Below are 25417 nucleotides of genomic sequence, written 5' to 3' on the forward strand. Positions count from 1 at the left end.
TATGTTTATTTCTCCTATTTTCTTCGTTGTTCTACTTGTACTGCATTCAGTAGCATACATAGAGAGAGGAAAATGTCTCAGGGGATTTCTGCACAAAAACAATCTTGACTGCAATGCAGGAACCCTTGCATCATGGTACGCCCTAGGCAGCACATAAGGGGCATCCACGAGAGGACAGAATGCGCCATATAATGTTAAATATGGTACATTACTGCCCTCTCACTGTCACACAAAGTAGCTTGCTGCCCTGTTACATTTTGATAAATCAGGTCCTAAGTGTTCCTCCTTTTGTAAATCCTCATAATGCAACTTTAAATTTATTTCCATGAAAAAAAATTCCATATAATTTTTAGCCTCATTAATTCTGTTTCAGACTAGAAAGTGTACCACCAGTTGGTCAGTTGTGCTCAGCCAGACTGTTCGCAAGTTTCAAAACGAATGATGTAACACAATTCCAGTATGCTCAATTTCAAAACAATGCGCAATTTCAAAACTCGGTCACATTCTCTTGGATGTCTCTCCAATCTGCCCATTCTAAAAACTAAAATCCATGTCCAGTCTTCATGATAGAACTTTGGAAATGACGTGCCACTGGAATATTTGGGTCACCACTGTTTGTGGCACGATATTTTTTTTTAGATTGAAACACCGGTCTACCTGTGCATCTTTTTCTACACAGGAATTCAAAGCACAAACAGTATAGTGTAATTTACATGTTATGTGCATATCTGTAATGTAAGGCTTTTGACTGTGTGGTACTAGTACTCTGCATTATGCTATATTGTCAAGCCTTGCATGTTATACACGGAAAGTATCCTCGTAGACCTCCCCCCCACCAGCTACACATTGTGTTTTCCTTCTATGTTGAAGTGGCTTCTAACAAGGATGTCCCTCACACGTACGCTATTATGTATGCGAAAAGTGGAACAGGGCATATTAATTTGGATATCACTTGTAAGGATATTCTTCACCCTCACAGAATATTTATTGAAAGTGGTGAAGATCGTGATCTTATTTTTGTTATCTGGTGTTGTACCAGTCTCCTGTGATGTGTTTGATTAAATTGGTTATTTATACAGGTCCTAGTAACCAATTTTTTCTTTTCAGTTGCAATGCGTAGCATTTGTGGGGGTATGTTCTAGCATTGAAATGCTCTATATTAGATTGTGCCAGAAGGTTTTTTCTTTCAGAGTTACAATTATGTTTGAATCTTACCAGCTATGTAATATTCCACTTTACATGTAGGGGCCGACTACTTCAGGCATGTAGAACTTTATTCCACACTGTTTGCTTCTAGTTTCTCTTCCTTGACAACCCACCTTACATCTAAAAAAGTAAATTGTTTTACTTTGTGTCATTGTGAATGTTTCTACAATTATCATTCAAGAGTTTGGCCTGACAAAGTTTATACATTTCTCAGTAGTATCTACTACTAAAAGTAGTGTATAAATATGTCATTTTTATTGGAGCCTTGACAATGGAAGGAGAAGAAATTTCCAGAACCAGATGTGGGGTAGGGCTGGGAGTTGCCCCACACACAAACCCTGGCACCAGGTGTAAATATTGGACCTCTAGAGCCACTCTTCAGAACATTCTTGGATCTGTGAGCATTACAGAAGAAGGACCTATCTGCTGACAGAGGAGTGCCCTGCTGCTTGAGGACTGCCTAGCTATCTGAAAAGGAAGACTGGACATGCTTACCTTCATCTCTGGCTAACCTGAGTGACTCCAAGAGTCAGTTGGATGACCTCCTGTGTAGGCTAAAGGGACATAACAAGCTCCAGAGGCCCCCAGCAACTGTTTAACTGACCTGCTGGATTGGATATGCCTCGACTTGCAACTGCACCTGCCTGAGTCCTGCTGGCCTCTACTGGAGAGAGTCCCTGATCCCCAAGAGGTGCCTCTTCATACTCTGAAAGCTTGGTTGACAACAGAGAAAACTCCTCCTGAAGTGAGAAGGTGACATCTTGAAGTTTGACCTCTTCATGGCCACGAATGGCCCCCTTCACATCCAGACTCTGCCACCCATGACGACCACCAACATGAAGCTCTGGGGTGAGAACTGCTCTTCATGCTACTGTGTCCACAGCAATGACTGGCAATCCAAGAACTGCACTTTACGCTACAGCAACTACAGCCCACGGTGACCACCAGCTCACAACAATGCACATCTACAACAAACTACCTGTTCCTCACACTACAATGATGACCAGTCACAACCCTTTCCCTGCTCCTCGAGGCCTTCTCCATGGTGAATGGAGCTCTTGGTTAAGGACTCAGAAGGTAACCTTTTGGCAGGTCTAGACTGATCCCTGTATCTGACCTGCGCTCCATAGCGCTGCTTTTAATCTTTGTTAGAAATGGGGTCTCTGGTTGGCAGTCAGTTTGCACTCTGTCCAGTCAGGGACCCACATTCTGGTCAGGTTAAGGGAGACACACAGCTCAGATAACGCCTGCTCACCCCCCTGGTAGCATGGCACAAGCAGTCAGGCTTATCTCAGATGCATTGTGTAAATATGTGTACCAACACACACACAGTACCACAGTGAAAACACTACAAAATGGACACAACACCAGTTTAGAAAAATAGCCAATATGTATTTAAATCAAACAAGACCAAAATGAAATAAATGCAACATACAAAAGTTATGAATTTTCAAAATGAAATGAGTCTTAATCCATAGAAATAAATGGATGCATTTTTTTTACACAAAGTACCTGGGGGCATAGTTATGGCATATATTTTGACGCAAATGTGGCGTTAAGGTGGCATTTCCCACATGCCATATTTACAAAGTGGCGTGATGCTTGTATTGCGCCACTTTGTAAACCCTTGCGCCACATTATGCCTGCGCCAGGCATAAAGTATGAAAGGGGGAGCGTTCCCCCATTTTGGGGCTGAAAAAATGGCGCAAGGAAATCTATGAGATTCCCTTGCACCATTTGTTTTGGTACTTTTAATGCCTGCTCACAGCAGGTGTTAAAAGGGGGCATACCAGTATTTATAATGGGTCCCTATATACTCTACAGAAGTAGCACCAACATTTTGGCACTACTCCTGCAGAGTACATCAATAGCGTCATATTAGGTGACGCTATTGCCCCCTACCCTGCGCCATGGTGTGCCATATTTTCAATACAGCGTAGACATGATGGCGGTAGGGGGGCTCTAAGGGGCGCAGGGAAAGTGGCACTGCACTGGGTGCAGTGCCACTTTCCTTAAATCTGCCCCTTGGTTTGCATCAAAAATAAAGCCGGATGGACAAGTGTGCATCGGAAAAGTTAGCGATGCGTTGATTCGCAAGTGAGGCCGTGTGTCGATTCTTCTCCGGTCGGGTAGCCGATGCATCATTTTTCTCTCCCACAGAAGAGCGATACGTTGATTTCATGAAGGGGAACCTCGGGTCGGTGCGGGTACACTGTGGTTTTGACACCCAGTGATGATGCATGTGAACTTTTGGCACACAGTGGTGAAGAGCCGTACTGCATGGGTGATGTGTCGATTTTGGCAGCCGTAATGCAGGTGGTGCGTCAATTTTTAAGCCACAACGCAGCTGCTGCATAATTTTTTCTCCCGCAAAGCTCTTTCAGTCTTGGTTCTACCATCTTCTCCTTTCAAGGGCCCAGGGACTAGATTAGGCACCACTCGGCAGGGTAGGAATCTCAACAAGAGAGTCCAGGTGATGGGAGAGAAAGTCTTTGAAGGCCCTGAGACTTCAGAAGGGGGGGCAAGTTCAGTCTAAGCCCTTGGAGACACTTCACAAGCAGGACAACACAGCAAAGTCCAGTCTTTGTCCTCTCAAAGGCAGAAGCAACAACTGCAGGCCAACCCAGCAAAGCACACTCACAGACAAAGGGGCAGTAGTCCTCCTCCAGCTCGTCAGCTCTTCTTCTTGGCAGAGGTTCATCTTCATCCAGAGGTAATCTAGAAATCTGGGGTTTTGGGTCAACCACTTATACCCAGGTCTGCCTTTGAAATAGTCAAACTTCAAAGGAAAGTCTCTGTTATTCGTAAGATCCAGCCTTGCCCAGGCCTGGCCCCAGTCACACTCCAGGGGGTTGGAGACTTCATTGTGCGATGACAGGCACAGTCCTTTCAGGTGTAAGTATCAGCTCCTCCCTGCCCACTCTAGCCCAGGAGACTCATTAGGATATGCCGGCTACACCTCAGCTCCCTTTGTGTCACTGTCTAGAGGGAATTCACAAACAGCTCAACAGTCAGTCTTACCCAGACGTTGATTCCACAAGCAAGTAGAGGCACAGAATGGTTAAGCAAGAAAATGCCCACTTTCTAAAAGTGGCTTTTCCAAATTGACAATCTAAAAAACAACTTTACCAAAAGATGTATTTTTAAATTCTAAGTTCTGAGACCCCAAACTCCCAATCTCTATCTGTTCCCAATGGAAAACTACACTTAAAAGTTATTTGAAGGCAGTCCCCATGTTAACCTATGAGCGGGATAGGCCTTGCAACAGTGAAAACCAAATTTGGCAGTATTTCACTGTCAGGACACGTAAAACACATCAGAAATGTCCTCCCTTTAACATACACTGCTACCTGCCCATGGGGCTACCTAGGGCTTACCTAAGGGGTGCCTAGCATGAACAAAAAGGGAAGGTTTGTGCCTGGCAAGTGGGGTGAGGTCGAATTGGCAGTTTACAACTGCATACATAGACACTGCAGTGACACGTCTGAGCCATGTTTGCAGGGCTACTCATGAGGGTGGCACAATCAGTTCTACAGGCCCACTAGGTGCATTTAATTTACAGGCCCTGGGCACTTTTAGTGCATGTCATTAGGAACTTTCTAGTAAATCAAAGATGTCAATCATGGAAAAGCCAATTAGAGTTACAGTTTACATTGAGAACACTTGTCCTTTAGCACTGATCAGCAGTGGTAAAGTGCCCAGAGTACCAAAACCAGCAAAAACAGGTCCAACACACAGTCAAAAACACAGGAAGCAGAGGCAAAAAGACAGTGGAAACCACGCCAAGAATGCCAGGTCTAACAAACTTGAATACCTCCAGTTGTATGACTATTTTTGCCATTTATTAAAAGGTAGCCTTTTTTTCTAAATTGGTTTGGGATTTTTCTTGTGTTGGGTTTCCACTTTATTACTGTTTATGTGCTGCATGAATACTTTACACATTACCTTTAAGTTAAGCCTGACTGCTTTGTGGCAGACTACCAGAGGATTAAGCGCAGGTTAATTTACTGACTTTTGTGGATTAACCTGTCATGGATTGTGGTTGTTGCCTGAGTTGAGCTTCCACCTCCCATCAATAACCCATTTGCTTACATTAGTGTTCACATTAGTGTTCACTGCCCAAATACAGTCCTTGTATTTGTGCTCTGTCACTCAGTGATTTCTTCCCCATAAAAGTAATCTATTTTTTAAGTCTCCATGATGGGCTAATTTTCTTTCTTTCAAATGTAATTCCCACCTCACTTGTGCATCTGTGTCTCTTGGTTGCAAAGATGGTTTTGGAACTGAGGAGCCTTGAAAGCTACACTGTGGCTAAGCTGAAAGGGTTTTGCAGGGAAAGGGGGCTACCAATACCTATAGAATGCATTGCTAGCCTCACCAACTGATAAAGGAAACCCATTGTCAGAAAGTATGATCTTGTTCCTGAAAAGTACAAATGTATGTTTTGGGGCAGCCAGCAGCTGTCAAGCCTGTCCTGGATAGATTTCGAGGATTACTTTTGTAAACCACTGGATAGTTGGGTGAAGGGCAGTGAAGTAAACACTTATGAGGAGCTGTACAATCTGTTTGCAAGAGACTACATACTCAGTCGTTGTTTTCCACAGCTGTGCCAAAACCTAATAGATTGCAGGCTCACTAGGTCTAGGAATCTTGCCATGCAGACTCTTGGCTCCGCATCTGGGTCTACGAGAAGATACCTGGAAGTTACCCCAAGAACAGTTGTTCAGGTTGCCCTCTACAGAATGAGGGGGAGCTTTTAGGTGACACAGAAGAACCAGTATAAAGTGAGAGGAAAGGGTTCTCATACTCCTTCTTTAAAAAAGTAGGGGAGGCAATTGAGTGGTAGCCCAGGGTGCCCCATTTCCAACTCCAATGCTTTGACCATTCCCTGTTAGAAAACAAGCACAGGCTCTCCGCCACCTGAACCCACCCTCTGGTAGAAACTCCAAAGGGGAGTTAGTGTGTCCTTAGTGGGAGGTAGTCCCAAGAATCAGAGGGTAGAATATGTCCTGGTGTCCCTTAGCTGGGAGGTAGACTCCGAGGGTAAATTTGTGATCCTTGTGGATAGGAGTCCTCACCTCCATCTGGTCACACATAATGGGATACCTGTCAATCCTCTGTGGGATACCTGTGGCAGTCAGAACATGGTGGTAGAAAGACTGGTTTCCCCAGCGCAGTATACTGGGCAAGTGTGTGGGGTAACTCAGACCAATGGGCAGGACTTGTTTCCCATTCTACAGCTTTGATATCCCTGGAATGGGGTTGTGAAGTGGTCCAGAAGAGGTTCATAGTTAGTCACCAAATGCCCATTGACTACATTGTCAGAAATGAAATACCACCAGTGGTTCATGAGCTGGGAGTGGTTGCGGCCCCAGTTGCCCTGAAAGCACAGCTTTCTGGGGGTACTACTTCCAACAGCAGAGTATGGAGGCTGAGATGGAGGGGCAGGAGGTGGATACAGTCCATAGTGGGAGGAACCAGTGGATCTGGGTTGCCAGCTCTAAGAAAAGAGGGTCATGGGTCAGTTCAGTGGCTTAGGAGAATGTTGACGGAGGAATCCAACTTGGGTGGAGGGGAATAGAAGTTAAAGGTGTAAGCCCAGGTAGATTGTACTACCAGTACCCAAGGCCTGTAAATTAAATGTTACTAGTAAGAAGCAGCACTCATGGAGCCACCGACTAAAGTAGCCTTTTAAAATATGCCTCAGTACTACAACCTCGGCCTCTAGTGTTGTTTTAAACTGTCATTTCGACTGGAAGAAATAAACTTTTTCCAGACCAAAACCTTCATTTTAATGGCTTGTAATTCACCCCTAGGGTAAACCCTAGAGGCTCAGAGGGCTAGGTGTACTGTATTTAAAAAGCAGGACATGAGTGTTTATGTTTTACTTGCTCTGACAGTGAAAAACTCCTAAAGCAGTGCTTCACTGTTGTGCATTTTTATCTCCCTTTGACTAGCACTGGGTTACCTTACTGCATTTAATAAATGCTAACTTTGTTTTGGGAGCATATAGAGATATGCTGAATTGCAATTTAAAATCCTCTTTAATGTTAAAGTTGGATTTTGACTCACAACTCTGAAAATGGCACTTTGAGAATTTGGAATTTTCTTGTCCTAACCATTTGTATCTTCTACCAGTGTCCTGGGTTGCATGACTATCAATGTCTCTGTTGTGGAGGTTTGTGCATTGCTTGGAGACAGTAATAGAAAGGGGACTTAGGTGTGGTCAGGATGGGTCATGCTGTAAGAATGACTGGGGGACGAGGAGTACCCAGACTAACTTACAATTCAAAGGGCTTTGTACCCACAAATACTTTTTGACACCATGCCTGCCTGACTTTTATAACCTCCCAGATAGTTTGGAGCCTTCAAAGGGGAAGAGCGTTCCAGAACCAGATGTGGGCGTAGGGCAGGGAGTTCCCCCACACACAAAAGCTGGCTCTAGGTGTAAATATTGGAATGGCTTGAGCAACTCATGTGAACCAGTGAACTCTTTGGGACCTGTGGACATTACAGAAGAAGGATTGCCTTGCTGTCTGAGGAGCAAGACTGGACCTGCTTACCTTCACCCTCAGGCTAACCAGTGAGACACCAAGGATCAGTTGGCTGACCTGTGTGAGCCAAAGGGGCACAAGAAGCTCCAGGGGTCCCCCTGCCATCTACCATGCTGCACTGGACCTGCCTGGCCTCTGCTGGAGTGCATCCTCAGGTTCTGGACCTTTGGCTGGCATCAGGGTGCACCCCTCCTGAAGTGATAAGGTGAAATCCCAGAGTTTGGCTCATCACAATCACAAATGGGTCTTTTCATGCCCAGACTCTGTCGCCCACACAACCACCAAGGTGAAGCTCTGGTGAGGCCTGCCATTCATGCTCCAGTGTCCACCAGCAATGACCGGCTGGCTGAGATCTGCAGTTCATGATATAGCAACCGCAGCCCATGGTGACCCCCAATGCAAAGCTACAGCAATGCCCACCCACAAATACCTTCATGCTACAGTGACAACCAACATTGATGCTCTACCTGCTCCTCGCAGCCTCCTCCACTGCAAACAGAACTCTTAGCACCAAACTCAAAAGGCATCTTTTCAGAGGGACTAAACTGATCCTTGTATCTGACCCATGCTCCATTGTAGTCTGCCTGAACTTGAGACTTTCCCTCCAGTCTATCTTGACTACATGGCCCGAGTGGTGATTTATAGTTTCAGGTGCTATTTTCACTTCAAACGTTTGAAATTGAATTTCTCCGGTTCCACAGATTGGATGTGTGTCATTCTAGTTTCATCTTATTTATTTAAAGTTGCTCTATTTTTCTAAATTGGTATGTGATTTTTCTTGTGTTGTATTTTCACTTTATTACTGTTTCTGCACTGCATGAATACTTCGCACATTGCCTCTGAGCTAAGCCAGGAAGTTTTTGCACCAAGCTACCAGAAGGTTAAACACAAGTTAATTTAGTGAAATTTGTAGTTCACCCTGACAAATATTGTGGATGTTGCCTGAGTGGATCTTCTATTTCCATCACCCAAACATCTAAATCCAAATACTTTACACATTGCCTCTGAGTTAAGCCTGACAGTTTTTGTGCCAAACTACCAGAGGGTCAAGCACAGATTCATTTAGTTACTTTTTGAGTACACAATAACAATGATTATGGTTGTTACCAGACTGGGGCTTCTACCCCCATCAACAAATAATCAGATTTTCCACAGTCATCTATATGGTATAGCACACAATGACATTCTTTAAGTGATCACTCATTAGTGTGGTCCATGGCCATCTGTTCCTCCCACCACCCCATCAAAAGATTGGCATAGTTGGGGGTAAAACAGATGCCCAAAACAGCCCCTTGCATCTGTTTGTACATATATTGGTTGAGCAAAAAACTTTCTATCAAGATCAAGACAAAACGTGATCACATTCAGTAACATTCTATTATGTTCATTTAACTGATAGGTCTGACCCTATTGAAATGTTTTTATGGATTCATTCCATCTTCATGGTTAAAACTTGTATAAATTAAATGTTTGCCTACCATTACTAGAATAATAATTGTGTCCCAGGGGACCTAATCAATTTTTCTTAGAAGGTGTTAACCGTCTTGTAGGTGCTCACATAAAGTGTCCACAAATGGAAATGAAATTGTTCAATATAATTCAATGTACATTCTAATAAGCTTTCTATAGCAGAATATATTCCCCAGTCATGGGGACTGACACTTGACGACTATGTGACTACAGGGCAGGCCTGCGATCCCCTTCCATGAAGCATTACACACCTACCTTTGTGGTGTTACATTGCCTGCATCAGTGGAACATTCATAGGGACCACAACCCTTTGTAAAAATATGAATGTATGAGTGTGAAAGAGAGTTGTTGTACTAGGGATTTAAGCCCTGGAGAAAGCCACATACCCCTTAGGTTGGCTTTTAGAATTTTTGAAACATGCAGACTAAAGGGACTTGACTGATGTAATAATTATTCCTGAGCCAATATTATTTTAATACGCCAAAGTAAAAAATCCTGGAATAAGTTTTAGAGGATTGGTTTTACTACAAGGGATTTTTAATCTTGTTCACATATCCTCAATATCATTAACAAGTGAGATCATTATGAAGACCAAAGTGCTCTCAGTGATGTTGATGAGCTTGTCTGCCCCCCCCCCAATAATGTGTCAGGCAGCTGAGATGACCCTATAATGAAATATGACACCTAAATTGGTGTGTGAGGGTTCCTTTCAATTTGTTTTTTATTCAAGGCACACTATTAACTATCAGTAGTTGTTATACAACAGGTAATCCTGTAGGAATCCATTTATAATTTTTCAAGAAAGTCACAGGTAAGCTTTGTTGTTAGTGTACATGGGAGGCTGTTTCCCTGGATAGCTATCCTCCCTTTCCCTTATACTCTTTTGTGCTGTAAATTCTACATAGTTTATAGTAGGCAAAAGTTTATAAGTTCAAAAGCTAATTTTGCAATGTTTGAGAGCTCTCCAAATACGTTGAGAATAAGACCTAGTCATTTCCACTTAATAAATACTAATAAATAATGGTAAATATCAAAACCTGAAATACTCTGCAATTGAAATGACACTCTTCAGTTGCCTTGTGCATAGGGAGGAACATGAAGACCATCGTGAGCCATCTTGAATCTTAAACTGTTTGTTTTAAACAGACATGAAGAATTGTCATGCGCCTTTAGGATGGATGGGTGTATAATTGTTATAACCACGATTCCTTATTTCTTTTTCCATTAGGGTTATTCTTTCATGACTGAAAAAAATGCCCCTTTTTCTCTTTTAACTTTTTAGTTGTTGTTCAGATCATGGAAGATAATGAACTTGTGAAATCTCTCAGCTTGAGAATTTTAGAAGAAACAAGGGTGAAAATAAATGATCTTGACTGGGGTGATTTGAAAATAATTATTTACTATCGAATCACTGCCCTTATAATCTTTGTTCTATTTGTGCTTAAGGTGTAGTTTTGATTTGCCTATATCTTTAACGTTGTTTAATAAACTTTTTAAATGTGGCAGTTACTCAGCATGTTTAGCTTACTCTTGGTAGACTTAAAATTTTGCAGATTGATTAAGGGGAGTGCATTTAAAAGTGGGTCTAAGCAGTATTCATTTGGCAATAGCTATTGAATTGGTTGATGATTCCACATTAAATTTAGAACAATTTTTGTCCATATAGACTTCAGTAAGTAGGGCAAGCTTCATGCAGATCCATCAAAGCGGGCACAGTTAAAGGAGAGGTGAAACAATATAATGTGCTAATAACCTCCAGTTAATTTGCATAACATTTGGCAGGGTATTAGAACATGAAGCCCAGTGCATCAACCCAAGATTTAATGTTCATATATTATGTTGAATGTATTTGTATGGCGCACAAATCACCCAAGGCGTATCTTGGCATTCTACCTGGAGGTTATGGGCTGAACCATAGCTGAGTCTAGGTGAAGTGCCAATCCTTCAGTTTCTTGTGAAATTCAAGAATTGAGAAGGTGTCTCTGATATGCAGCAGCAGGTTTAGGAGCGAGGTACAAACAAAACATGAAATTTGATATTGATATATGTGGGGGGTGTTTGTGAGTAGGAGACCTGCTGAGCTTAGGTGTCTAGTAGGTTTCTGTAAGTTTATGTGGTTGTTGAGGTACGTGGGGCACTGTTGTGTAAGACTTTGTATGTGCGAGTAAGGATTTTGACAAGTGCTCATTTGTGGATTGGGAGTCCGTGGTGATGTGATGTAGTTTGTACATACTTATGTCATGCCAGTGAAAATAAAAGTGGCCAAATGGCATGTGTTATTTCAAACAAGTAAACCAATAAACCCACTTTCACTCATGTATTTCTATTACGACAGTGTAAAGGTTAAATTTCTAATTATTTTCGTAATACAGTGAAAATTATTTGAGAAAAATGCGCTTATTGTCTTAAGGATTCCATTCTAGAATCAGTTGGCAGAAAAAAAACAGAAAGCTGTGTTATTATGAGCCTATCTAATTTTATGAATTTAACACCTTCTGCTCTGGTTGTACGTCTTTGTTAATAACTACTTCACATAAAAAAATAGCATGGCATAAATCATGCATGCGAATGTAAGAATGCAATATGCTATTTATTACCATTGCTGATGAAGATTAGGGGCATTGTGTCCCACTTGAATCTTCAACTCTTACCCGTCATGGCCCCTCTCCACACTCAACCATGGTAACATATACCATTTACAAGATGCACACCATAGTATATATATACTGAACCTTAAAATAATTGCAAAGTGTATTTTGGACAAAGTATTATAAATCATAATTTTATTAAATATATGATTCTAAAAAGCATTTAATTGCTAACACAATTTTACAGCACTTTCTTATGTTACATTTGAACAAAAATCTGTCATTAACATATTAGTGAACTTCTTTATTTATATTCCCATACAGCATTTTGTCTTTCGGTCCAGTCAGCTGATCCTGTAAAAGACAGAACATTTAGTTAATTTATGTAGCTATGTTTTGTTATTGACATTTTTAAAGTACACATCCTGCTCTTATTATGGTCTTCTAGTGCTTTCAAGAGAAAGTTAAAAGAAGACTGAAATGCCTTAAGGATCATTCTACATTTAAAGTGTGGTTGGTCTTAGCAACTTGCTCCAATTTTCCAAAGGTCTGTTCTCATTTGTATTTTGATTGACAAATCACAAAAAAAAATATATATTGTTTAGGTAGATAGGCGCATTTCCACTGCCAGAAGAAATTATATTTATTATTATGCATTATTATGTATATTGTAAGGTGGAATAAGATTGCTTCAGGGAGAAATGTGCTCTTATTTTTAATTGAGTTGTCATTATGAAATTCACAAAGAATGCTACGCAGTTGTGGAATAGGCAGAGGGTGAGTTTCTTTGGTAACAGCAATAATTGAGGAATGATGTGAGACTAATGGGTTGGGTGGATACGCACAGATCACATAAGCTCATCCCTATGCAGCCTGGGAGCAGTGAGGAGTGAGGAAGAATAACCAAAAAACAATGCAACAGATCAATCCTTATCTGCAGTTTTGTGACTCCTGAACTGTAGTCTGGGCTTCCTGAACTCTATGTTGGGCCTAGTAACACAAGGTCTCTGACCTTTTTCCCATGACCACTGCAGAGTGGACTTGCTCTGCACCCTCTCTGTTAAGGTACCTTAGGAGTAGTCACCGCAATACGTGAAAGCCATGGTTGAGAGGGGATGGAAAACAAGAAGAGTGATATGGCTTGAGGACCTGTGGGTGAGACTGACAGAGACCCAAGGTGACAGGACCACAAGGACTGAACAGAAGGGCAAGTTCAGGGCCGTATAGCTAAGATGATACAGTAAAATGAAGAAGCAGTGATTTCAGAGTCTTCAGAAAAGTTGAAGAACTTCTTTAAAGTATGGAGGTCAGGAGGCATATGGAGGATGAAGAAGTGCCTGGAGTCAACCATCAGGAGTAGAGCACCATTAACTCGATCAAAACAGTTGTGCAGGAGCAGAATTATAATACTTTGTTTTGCTGCTCATGCGATGAGCTCCAAAGCTTCAATGGATTCACTGACCACATCCCCTGCTAATGGAATAACACCAGTGGGATTGCACCTTCACCTTTAAAATTACTAATTTTCACAATGTCCTGCAGAGGGCTGAGGTACACCACTGTGAACTTTATTTTAAAAATTCTGTCTACTTTCGAGGTGAGGTAACCTGGAGAAATCCTTCCCGCAATCCAAAGAATACCATGGCATTTTACCACACTGCCCTAAAGTGGAGGACACCATGAGAAACTAGGAGCACTGCCTCTGAACCCAGGGAGCTATGGCATGAACAGCAGTTAATCCCCAGAAAAGTGTGTGCTAAGGTAAAGCAGTACCAGCGCCAACATTTTTAAAGAAACACACACAATACAATATAATTCCCAAACCAATTTAGAATAGAGGACAATTTAATAAGTGAAAAGACAATAGGCTTATTAAACCAAGTTAATGGGAACTGAAGATATGATTTTTTAAAGTTTTTGGACAAAAGGTAACCAGAAAAAGTAAAGAGCCAAACAAAAATCATTGTTGGTATTTGAATGGGACCTAGGTGAGATCTCAGGCCAACCACAATGGAGCAGGCTTCAGATACACCAAGTGGATTGTCTGGGCCAAAATATGTACTCTCTAAAAAAGAAGTCAAAATCTTGTGGGGGAGCAATGTTGAAGGCTGTAGATGGAGGGGATCCATCGCAGTCAGAAATGTCATCTTTTAGCTCCCACTAAATATGTTGTTTTAGGTGTTAAAGGCTCTGCATGGAATAAACTTGGATTTCATGGGTATTGGATGTTGCTTCTATGGTCAGACAGATTTGCTGCCTCACCCCTTTCTTAGGCCTTACCGCCAAACTTATGGTATTATTTACAGTTTGCTGGACAGGGTCTTCCAGACTCGAAGTGTGCGAGTCGCAAAACCGGATCTTTGTGCATGTGGTCCCTAGTCACTTTTGGGAAGTCATAATCCTTCAGTGGGGCAGGGCTACAAGCTGCAGATGGGCAGGATCTCACAAGGGTAGATACCTTTCCAGGAAGTTAGAAAGCTTTGAGCTGGCTGATTTTGGTGTTCTTATTCACTTGAGTGTCACTTCCCTTGATATGCTTCAGCACCTTGTCCCAGTCCTCTGGAGATGCAGTAAAAGTCCCATCTTTCTTCAACTTCTCCAAGTAGGCTTGCTGGCACCAAGTTTCTCTTCAGATAGATCTCCTTTGTTTTGCAGGGTCCAATCCTCTGTGGTCACTTGGGCCCATTTGAGCTAAGAGTTTTATTTATTTAATTTTATGCTTTTATAGAGAGCAGACTTCGTCTGGAGACATCAAAGCATTCACAAGAGTACACTAGGAGCAGGAGTGGATTAGGGAATAACAAGAATTTATTAGAGCAGATAGACAAGAGTAAGTGAGAGAAAAGCTGTGCATGAGTAAAATTCCCAAACAATCAATGCAGTAGTACATTTGAGATACAACATAGTGGAAAATGAAAATAATGTGTTCAAGAATGACTAGGCAAAAAAGATTTAAGTGTGTTTCAAAAAGAAATGCTTTGAGTTCTTTTTTGAAGGTAATTTCATGTGGTCATAAGGAGGACCAAAGGGGGTGAGCTCCAATTTCTTGTGGTGCTTCCAGAGAATGACAGGGTATTGAATCACTCTTGTGTAAAGGTGGTAGGCTTTAGGAGAAGAGGTTGATCATTTATTAAACTATGTTTTGCACCTGAAGCTTTCAAATTTTCATTTAGGCAGGCGAAGAGCTGTACAGTGCCTAGTGTGTAGTGGAGGCAGTTTAAGGTTGGGCTTTCACCCCTACAGGCAGCCATTAAAGGACAGCATGATAGGAATTATATTATCACGTTTCGTGTGACCAGTAACCAGGTAAATGCAGAAATTCTCTGGGTTGATCTGAGTGAACTTTGGGGATGGCTGAAAGGAGTAAGATCCCATAGTCAAGTCTGGAAAGAACCAAAGCTTGTCCAACTGATTTTAGTTGGAACCAGACACTCTAAGCAATGGCTGCAGTATAACTCTGAAGATTGAGTCCGCTTTGAAGGGTAAAGCCAAGTTATGTGGCATTCCGAACAATGAAGGTTTGGCAATTAAAGGCAAGGAGAAAACCCTTCTAATCTTATAAAGATGGATTTGCTTTCTTCAGAGATGTAAGAAGGAATTCTATTTCCGAAGGGTTTAGTTTAAGGTGGTGATTTGACATCCATGACTGAATTCTTACAAAGGTGTTGGATACGAGGATGATGTTATCCAGGGATATGACCTTCAGATAGATTTGGGTATCATTGGCATAGAGGTGAAAGAGAATCCCAGAGTGTCTAAGGGTCACACAGAGAGGCGCAAGATAGATATTGAAAGGGCTGGAGAGAGGATAGTCTTGGAGGATTCCTTATTGCAGGCTAACTGACTTTGAGACACATGTTTAAATTTTATCTACTTGAGAATGATTTGTTAAATAGGAGGTAAACCAATTAAAGACTACTTTAATAGAATTGTGAGGGTGTGAGTTATAGTTACTTTAGGGCAAGAGTTATAGTACTTGAGATAACTATAACTGGTACATTTCAGTGTTTTTTCCACTTAAAATAATATGTTTTAACTGACATTTTCACCTAACTTTAATATTGTTATAACCTTTATTTTTTCACTGAATTTCTTCTTTTTTTTTATTGTAAAGTAATATATTATTACTGTTTCTAACTATAATGTCACAGTAACCTTTGAATTTTTCAGTGATGTGACATGAATTTCTTAATGTACATTACAAAGTCCATTGCTGTATTTGGCCTGGTGTATGGAGCCAGACCCTGTGTCCACCCCCCCACAGGCACCCTACCATCCACTGTTCACGACCTTTGACTGTGAGTGCCATGGGGCTGGGCCTATGGCCAGGCCTTGCACCTAACCCCCCCAACACCCAATTCCCACTTCACATGGCCTTTGGCCTTGCTTCGGGTGGTGTTGAGCACAGGCCCTGGACGGTGGCCAAATCTTTGTACAATCCCAGTTTGTGCTCAACTCCGTCTATGTCATGCTGTATTATGTGTACTTTTATAGCGCACTAATCCCCCATGAGGGTATCCCGAAGCCTGAGCAGGCGTCTAGGTGAGCGGCCCCTTAGAGTAATTAGAAGAGTCAGCTCATCAGCTTCTTGTGGAACTCAAGAAGTGACAACAAGGGTCTGATATGTTGTGGGAGGTTTTCCATGTTTTTGGCATGAAGTATGAGAATGACTGACCTCCTGTTCTGCTCTTCTGAAGGCAGGGGATGTGTGTGAGTGAAAGTATATGCGGTTGTTGATGTATACTGGACCAGTGTTGTGTAAGGCTTTGCACTGCCTTTGGCTATGTGTGGGGTTGGATGTAGGCCCTGGCTTGTGGCCTGACCCTGTGTCCAACCCTCCCAAAGGTGCCCAACCCCCATTGTGTACAGTCTTTGGATGTGAATGGCTTTGGTTCGGGTACAGCGCCTGGCCTACCCTTACAGTGCAAAGCTTTTGGCGTTGCAGCCAGGAGTTGGGTGTTAGGTTATTGTTTGAGGAGGGTGAAACAATGCTTGTCAGGGTGAACCACAAAAGTCACTTAATTAACCTTTGCTTAAACCTCTGGTGGCCTGACACAAATGGAGTCAGTCTTCACTTAGAGGCAATGTGAAAACCACATATATTGTACTCTATAAAGTGAAAACACAATGCATGAAAAATATCATACCAGTTTGGAAATATAGAGTAAAATATATTAAATGAAATGAGACAAGAATGACAAAAATCCAATCAGTAGAATTGGAGTTATACTGTTTCAAATATTTTAGGGTACAGGGCACAAATATAGCGTCAACTACTGTTACCTGGTTGCACAAGTTCAGGCCAACCTCGATGGTTCACAGGTCAGTGACAGAACCAAGTGTGAGATAGTACCTTGTGTCCATGAGAATCAGGATAGGGAGTTTGTGTCAGCCTGTGCAGCACTGCCTCGAGGAGCCATAGAGCAGGATCTGCTATGCATTATCGTGCACCAAGATGCATCATGCTGAATCAGCAATGTCAGAAACTATCAGTAGTTGTGATGCTGGTGTCAACATCCGTCGCACTACACCAGGTTGATGAAGCCATTGTTCTGGAGCTGCAGAGAGGAGGCTTGCATCAGGTTGCATCATGCTTTGTCAGGTCCAATGAAGCTACAGTTCAGAAGCCTCAGGTGTCCCTGTAGCTTAGAACCGGAGGCCAGATGACTGACCCCTGGAGACCCTGTGGTAGTCTTGGGTTGAAGCAGCAAGGCAGTCCTCAAACAGCTGGATAGACTTCGGCCAGCAGGGTAGCCCTCATGCAAATAGGCAGTCTTTCTTCTGGTAGTATGTTCTGAAGAGGGAGTTAGCGGGTTCTATTTTCATACCTTGTGTCAGCGTTGTAGTGGAAGAAATGTTTAGCACTTTCCCCATTACTGAGGAACCTGGAACTTCTTGCTTCTTTGCCCAGGCTCCACTGCTTCTGGGGTCACAAAAGGCTCATAAGAAGTTCTTTGTGTGTGCACTGAGGCAGCTTCTTTGAAATGCAGGTGGAGCTGTGTACAGATCTGCCCCACACATTCTTTCTGGATGACCCATTCTGCTAACAAATAGTTCTCTTTTGTGTGACTGTCTGGGAGGAATACGCAAATGCCAACTGCCAACTGCACCTAGTCATGTGAACCAGAAAACAGGCTGCAGGCACCAAATGTTTAGGGCATGAAAATTATAATTTTCCAAAAGTGATATTTTCTGAATTGTGACTTAAAATCTGACCTTACATTAAATAGATTTTTTAAATCACAGTTCCTTGGACACCAAACATGAGATTCGTTCCTGTTCCCAAACAAAAGTTATTTAGGTGACACAATGTTATCATACAGGAGCGGAAAGCCTCACAGTAGTGAAAAGCAAATTTGTGAGTTTTTCACTACCAGGACATGAAAAATGTAAAAGTATGTGTCCATATTTTTTAATACAATATACCCCACATCATGGACTGCTTAGGGCCTACCCTAAAGGGGGTTTATATGTATTAAAAAGGGAGTTTTAGGTCTGGCAAAAGGATGATTTTGTCAAGATGAATTGGCTACAAATCAAAAGTTGGTTACAAGGAGAGCCCAAGGAAGGGCTAGTCACGGACTGGGAAAGAGCAATAAGAGATACTCAGAAATTAAAAAAGAAGTTTTAAAATGGTACTAGTCACTAATACAAGCAGAAGACGCTTCTCTCCCACTACCGGAAGATGTTTGGAAATCTGACTTGCCGGCCGTTGACCTCTCTCATCATTGACAGGTATCAATGAGTATACTTTGGTCTGTGGTGAAATCTGCACCCCTAAGGAGGAATCACCTGTTCACAGTATATAGGGCCTACTGGACTCCCAGAAAGATTGCTAAAATTGGACTGCCTGAAGTGCGACCTGGAAGGTGCGGATGACGTACATTTTTGGTGGGGGTGCCCAGAAATTCAAACTTTCTGGAAAAAAAGTTGGTAAGACAATTTCAAACATTACGAAGAGACGAATAGAGGTAAGTCTACCATTGATTGTATTTGGAATACAAGAGGGGTTTGGGAGGAGCTCACATGACAAACTGGAGAAACTTCAGGCTCATCTTATCTTTTACCTGGTGCTAATAGCTCATCTGGAAATATATAGTAAGTGGATATCTAGATCTTCCCCTTACTCATATAGACTGGATATTGCTGGTGAAGAGAAACTCTAACTGTGGGAACCCTTTCTAGTCTTCTAAATAAATAATTCTAATATCCTTAGTCTGGGGGATGTAAAACACAACTATGCCTCAGATATTTGAATGGGTAAGAGTCCAATGATTAAACAATGAAACACAACAGAGAGGAGGTGAGGGCATGGGACTGTTTCTCCTCTTCCCCTCCCTCATGCCTCCTTTCCTTAGATTGATGTAGGTTACCTCTCTGGTGTCATCTTTCTGGTTAGGGGTCTGACCAGAGTTGGGACACAATTCGGGCTCCTCCTGTCCTTTGTTATAAAATGAGGACTTTAAGAAAAAAAAGATGAATTGGCAGTTTAAAACTGCACACAGGCTGCAATAGAAGGCCTGAGGCATGTTTTGAAAGGCTATTTAATTTAAGTGGATAGCACAAGTGCTGCATGCCTAATAACAGCATTTAATTTACAGGCCCTGAATAGGAGTGGGTGATAAATTCTGCTCCACCAGTGATGTTTGTGGAATTTTGCCCACTCTGCATTGTGAGATCTAGCCAAATTCCACCAACTGAAATGTGGCAGAGTTTCTTTCCCACATGCAGCTCGCTACCTGGCAAGATTTTTTCAATGCTGGTGGTTATGACAGTTCACAGTGAGAAAGCTGCTGCTCAAGTAGAAAATCAGCTCAAGAAGCAGCACCCTCTGGTGTGCCGCATGGTGCAGTTCACACTGATTTTTCAGTGCAGAAGGAGATATCAGTGCTAAAAATCATGCCAATTTCTGCCCATTCACAGAACTCCATAGACTCTTGGGAAGTTTTTATGTAGCTCGGTGGAATTCTGCCAGTTCAACCCAGCTCTAGCCCTGAGTACATGTTGTACCACTTTACTAGGGACATATAAGTAAATTAAATGTACCAACTGGATGTAAGTTAAATTTACAATATTTTAAGGAAAGAACACAAGCACTTTTGCACTGGTTAACACTGGTAAAGGAGACAATATTGTAAAAGCCAAAAATGGGTTCAGAAAATAAGTGGGGTGAAAACAAAAAGCTTGGTTGTGACCCTTGCAGAGAGAGCCAAGTTCAACAGTGTGTACAACTGATTATGTGATGAAATGATGTAAAGAGATTGATTTTAAGTAGGCAGATCAGCTAACTTTGTCAAAGTGTCACAACATGAAAATATAACAAGCAGACCTGTTGGCTTTAGAAAGAGCTCAGCACAGCAACATATATAAGGTAGACTTATTTTCTTTGTCATAAGGTCACCAATAATTAGAATCAAATATAAATTTTACAAATTTACAGATTGGAATAGTTATTAAAAGTAATTGTCATGAAATATTTTTTTTTAAGTATTTTTTTTTAAATAGCTTCAACATGCCTTTTTAAACATTTTCTAGGCCACAAAATGTAACCCAAAAACCTGCAACAATAGGTCTCTGTCCTCCAGATCAACAGTTCTAACTCCAATGGTCATGGATTCGATGACCCATGTGACTGACTGTCTTCTTTTTTCTCATGTTGCTGAGATGGGGGCCTGCTGTACTCCCTGCACCCCTTTACTACATTAGGAAAAATGCTTGTTGGTACCTCTGCCCCTTTTAGGGACACCACCATGAGCTAAAAACTTTAAAAATAAGTCATTGCAGGCCACTTTAGTGTGGACAGGGAAACAGAACAGAAGTCTGCTCCTCGCAGACTAAAGCATTTTAAAATGTTCTGCCTGTTAGGACCAGACTTAGCGTTTGCTCTCCTTTGGTAGAAGATTTTAAAATGCTCCCGCCAGATGGGAGCCAATACATGTTTCCTTGCCAGTTGTAGTGCTGGCAGGAAAACTACTGTATCCACATTAAGTTAGACGGCCACGGGGATGGGATCCCCAAGGTTATTAAAGCTTCAGAGAGGGGAGCTGTGCTGCCCCTTACATTTACCTTAAGTTACAGCCATGGGGGATGAGGTGGAGGTCTAATCAAATCAGCAGAGTCATTACCAGGGCCGTCACAGGTTTGGGTGTGTTGCTCTCCCTTTAAACATGCCCTGCCCCTAGGGCTCTAAATGGGCTGGGGAAGGGACCCCTACTCATGACTCCTAGATCTCTATCTCTCTCTCTCTCTCTCTCTCTCTCTCTGTCTCTCTCTCTCTCTATATATATATATACATGTGTATATATATATACATATATATATACTGGCAGTGGGATATAATGGGACCATATTTGGCAGAAAGGTAGGTTTCGTTAAGTTTTTTTTTGTGTGTAAATCTGTTCAGAATCCTGTGCAGCCGCCCACCCCCACAATGGACCTTCAACAAGCTAGGTAACACTTACTAACGAACCTGTAGAAGGTGCTCCAGTTGGATAGACATTTTGTTTAAAGCTGTGAACTTTTTTTGGATAAACAAGCAGACGAGCTTCCATTCTGGCTACGAGGCTCATTTCACAGAAGTTAAACCTTAGCAGGAAGCACTTACGAATATAAATTCACCAGGTGCCCTAGATGAAGCTCCACTTCTGGAAAGTACAAATTATCTTAGCTCCTGGGATTTGCAAAGGCAAAGCAAGTGTGTTTACTCTGTGATTCCATATTGAAAAATGATCTGAAATGCTTTGTGGAGGTGAATGCATCATTCATCTCTTGGAGCTTAATCAGACACTGTCACATCCACTCACACCCATCTAGAACCTATCTCACCCACTCTCACACCCTGACAGACACTCACATAGCCACTATTACACCCAGAGATACCCGCTCGCACATATTCTCACTCCTAGAGAGACAGGCCCTGCAGACAACTCCCGCTGCACATGGCAAAAGGCCATTCACAGTGTTGGGTAGGGTGGTTAGAGGGTTGTCCACAGCGACTGACCTCAGGACATGCCCTGCTGCCAACCCCTGCTGTTCATGGCCGAAGGCAATGCATAGCGGTGGTTGGATTAATGAAGAGTTGGGTAGTTATAGGGGGTTGGCTGCCGGGCCAAAGGCCATTAGCAGCGGTGGTTAGAATAACCTATACTAATGAAAATTACTTTACGTTAAAAAAATGGAAATTCACTAAATAAAACAAATGTGAGAAAGATGTTATAGTTAGGAAATAGAATTTTAAAAAACCCTTAGAAATTCACTAAAAAAACAAAGGTTACAGGGACGTTATAGTTAACTTCTGAATCTACTCTCACAAAACCAGAAAAATTCAGCAGTTAGGGTTATTTCAAGTAATATAACTTGCGGCCTAAGGTAACTACAGCTCGCACCTGCGCTGCTAATTACCCCAGATATTACAGCACTCATGATAACTTTTATGACATAAATAAAAATATCAATGAAACATTAGAAGTTCAATTATTGAAGAAGGAACTGTGCATGGTGGAGGCACGAGTTATAGTTACCTTAAGACATGAGTTATAGTTACCTGGAATAACTCTAAATATAACTGCTACATTTATCTGGTTTTGTGCAAGTATATTCAGAACATTACTATGATGTCCCTTGTCCCTGTAACCTTTGTTGTAATTAAGTAAATATATATGTATAGTACATACTGGTAATCGCCAATAGGCAGTTATAGTTAGGGCTATGTTTGCATTTCCATTGAAAAAGTGTTTTTTAACTTGCTGTATATTTGGTGCTGTTTGATGAATCTTCACAAAATTTTCCAAAAAGAGTGTTTCCAAGAGCATATACATGGTAAGTTTCAGGGTGATCCGTCAAGTGGGGCAGAGAAAAAAGTGGGGTAAAACATGTGCACTTCCCATTATTATTCCCGTTGGGATTTTAGACATTACCCCAGCCCGAACCATTGGACGGAATTGAACCAATTTTGGCAGAAAGGTTGCTCTTGGTCCAGAAGGAGTGCTTTTTGTTATTTGGTGTAAATCTGTTCAGTACATTTTGAAATAGTAAAGGAAAATGAAATACAGCTATCTAGAGGTGTGATGGGTTTGCAAATAATAAAAAGCTTGTTCAGGGAAATGCAAAGCTCTGATTGGCTGTCAACACTTCAACCAGGAAGTATTGACAGCCATCTTGGGACCTGGCATTGAACACAAGTACAAATTATTTGTCCTCAGGCTATTAATGCTATCAAGATCCAAGCACCCGCAAAATGAGATAAAATGGTTGTTCGCAAGACCAATCAGTTGAAAGTGGTGTATCCATACACCACTCCCCAGAATAAACATAGATTATTGACTATGTGTCTTCCTCTTGGGATGGTGCCACCCGTTGGAGACTAACTCCTGGGGAAACATATTTGCTTGTATCTTTCCAAGTACACAAGACATGCCTTAATTGGTACATCTACCTATTATACTGAAACAAGTATCAAATGAGCATGGTGCAGCACATGCTCTAGACGTAGGTTGAAAGCGAATGGAAACATTTTCCACAGTCTCCTCTGTCATCATCAACACATGTTAGTTTCACTCAGTCGGCACCTTGCTTAAATGAAGTGCTGCTTTTTTGCTAGTAGTAAAACTGTTCATCAAACACATTTTTGTATACTGAATCAGACTTGTCTCTAGCTCTACACTTTTTATATTTCATAGATGCACATACAGTCAATGTATGGTGTATATGTGTGTGGTCCCTTCTGTACTTATGTTGTTTTCTAAACTGACCAATTGGACTTTAGAGTAATTTGAGGAACAGTAGCTTGGATGATTTCATCGGTAATGTGATCAATGATTTCATTGAACATGCCATGAGTGATGCAATATGTGAGGTCATAAATATAGTGCATGGCAAGAGTGCAAATTATTATTAGCTCACTACTCTAAATCTAATGAATTTCAGTGTTTTTAGGTTTATACGTTTTAGTTGTTAACTCATTTAAACACCTAACTATAATATTACTTTAATCTTTGTTTTTTTCAGTGAATTTGTAGGATTCTTCACAGAAGCTAGAATCCTATTACCAACCCTAACTATAACTTTAGTTTTTTTATTGTGTTTTTCAGTGAATTTATGTTTTTATTAACATTAGGGAAGATCATGCTACCATACATGACTATAACATCCATTTAATATTTGTTTGGGTTTTTGACCATATTCAGTGAACATCTCCACTGCCTACAGACTTTGGCCATTCACAATAGCAGATGGCACAAGCCCAACTCCTGCTGGTGGCCATCCCGCCACAACTTGCCTGCTACGGTCAGCTTGTTGCCTCTGCCCCTGCTCCCCTCCTGCTTGCCCTCTGTTCTTCATTTACAAGCCCTTGTTCCTACCCCATGCCCTTCATGGTCAGCTTGCTCCCCCTGCTACCTCCTGTCTGGTTTCTGTTCCCTGTCTCCTTCACTAACTGTCCCCTATCTCATGCTATTCATTGTCCATTGTACTGCAACTGCTCCTCCTGCCTGCCCTGCTTAGACAGCTTACTGCCCTTGCTTCTCTCCCCCTCCCTCCGTTGTCTGTGTGGATGCCCCTGCACCATCCCTCTGGCTCTCTATGTTATGTTGGGCTGCCACTGCCCCTCCCTCCTGCCCTGCATGGTCTTTTGCTCTGACACAGCCCCTCCTGCCTTCCCTGTGTGGTCCAATTGCTGCCCCTGTTACCTTCCATGCCCTTCATTTTCTGTGTCCGTGACCCTATTCCTTGAATCCTGCCTTCCATGATCCATTGTGTTACCACTTCTCCTTCTTACTGCCTTCCATGATCCACTCCGCTGTCACTTCCCCTTCTGCTTGTCCTTGCATGGTCGTTAGTTCTTCCACTGCCCCTCCCGCCTGTGCTCCTGGAGAGCTTGTAGCCTCTGCCATTGCACTCTTTCCCATTCTCCACTGTCCTAGTCCATGACCTTATCCCCTCCTCCTGTCCTCCATAGTCTTTTGTGCTGCCACTGCACCTCATGCCTGTACTGTGTGTTCAGCTTGTTGCCCCTGCCTCCCTCCTCTGTGCCCTCTGTTGTCTACTGTCTTCTGCTGCTGTCCCCTCCCTCCTGTTCTCTGGGTCCATTGTACTGCCACTGTCCTCCCATCTGCCCTGTGTGATCGGATTGTTGCCCTGTTCCCTAACCCCTGCCCTTCATTGTCCCGCCCCTAGCCCACTCCTCCTGCCTTCCATAGTCTGTTGTGCTGCCACCGTCCCTCCCTCCAGTCCTCCTCCATGGTTCTCTGTGCTGGCTTTATCACTTGGCCTGCATGATTGGCTTGCTACCCTTGCCTCCCTTCCCTTCGCCCTCCAATGTCCACTGTTCTGCCACTACCCCTCCTGCAAGCCCTGCATGGGCTGTTGGGCTGTTACTGCCTCTCCTGACTGCCAAACATGGTCAGTTTGCTGACTTTCTACTGTTTCCTCACCCCCCTCCACTGTATGAGTTTGTACCCCTGCCACTTCCCTCCCCTCAGTGTTCCAAAGTGTGGTATGACATCAACAGACCTAATTCAGGAGAGAGGCTTTCAATTTTTAATTTAGCTTTCTCCCGCCTGAAATTTACTCCACTTTAGTACATGTCAATGGGGACAAATT

The 25417-nt window shown here is 42.3% G+C and overlaps 1 protein-coding gene across 2 annotated transcripts in view; it reads right to left on the reverse strand.

Annotated features, from left to right (window-relative positions):
• Window positions 1-11996: 11996 nt before the first annotated feature.
• LOC138260842 (tachykinin-like peptide) overlaps window positions 11997-25417 on the reverse strand; it is a 171899-nt gene continuing 158478 nt past the window's right edge. For both annotated transcript variants that reach the window (XM_069209267.1, XM_069209265.1), the window contains one exon: window positions 11997-12172. In XM_069209267.1, coding sequence (XP_069065368.1) covers window positions 12123-12172 — 50 coding nt within the window. In that variant the 3' untranslated portion in view covers window positions 11997-12122. The remainder of the gene's footprint in view (window positions 12173-25417) is intronic.

The sequence above is a fragment of the Pleurodeles waltl genome, chromosome 10 (genome assembly GCF_031143425.1).
Source record: "Pleurodeles waltl isolate 20211129_DDA chromosome 10, aPleWal1.hap1.20221129, whole genome shotgun sequence".
Classification (NCBI taxonomy): domain Eukaryota; kingdom Metazoa; phylum Chordata; class Amphibia; order Caudata; family Salamandridae; genus Pleurodeles; species Pleurodeles waltl.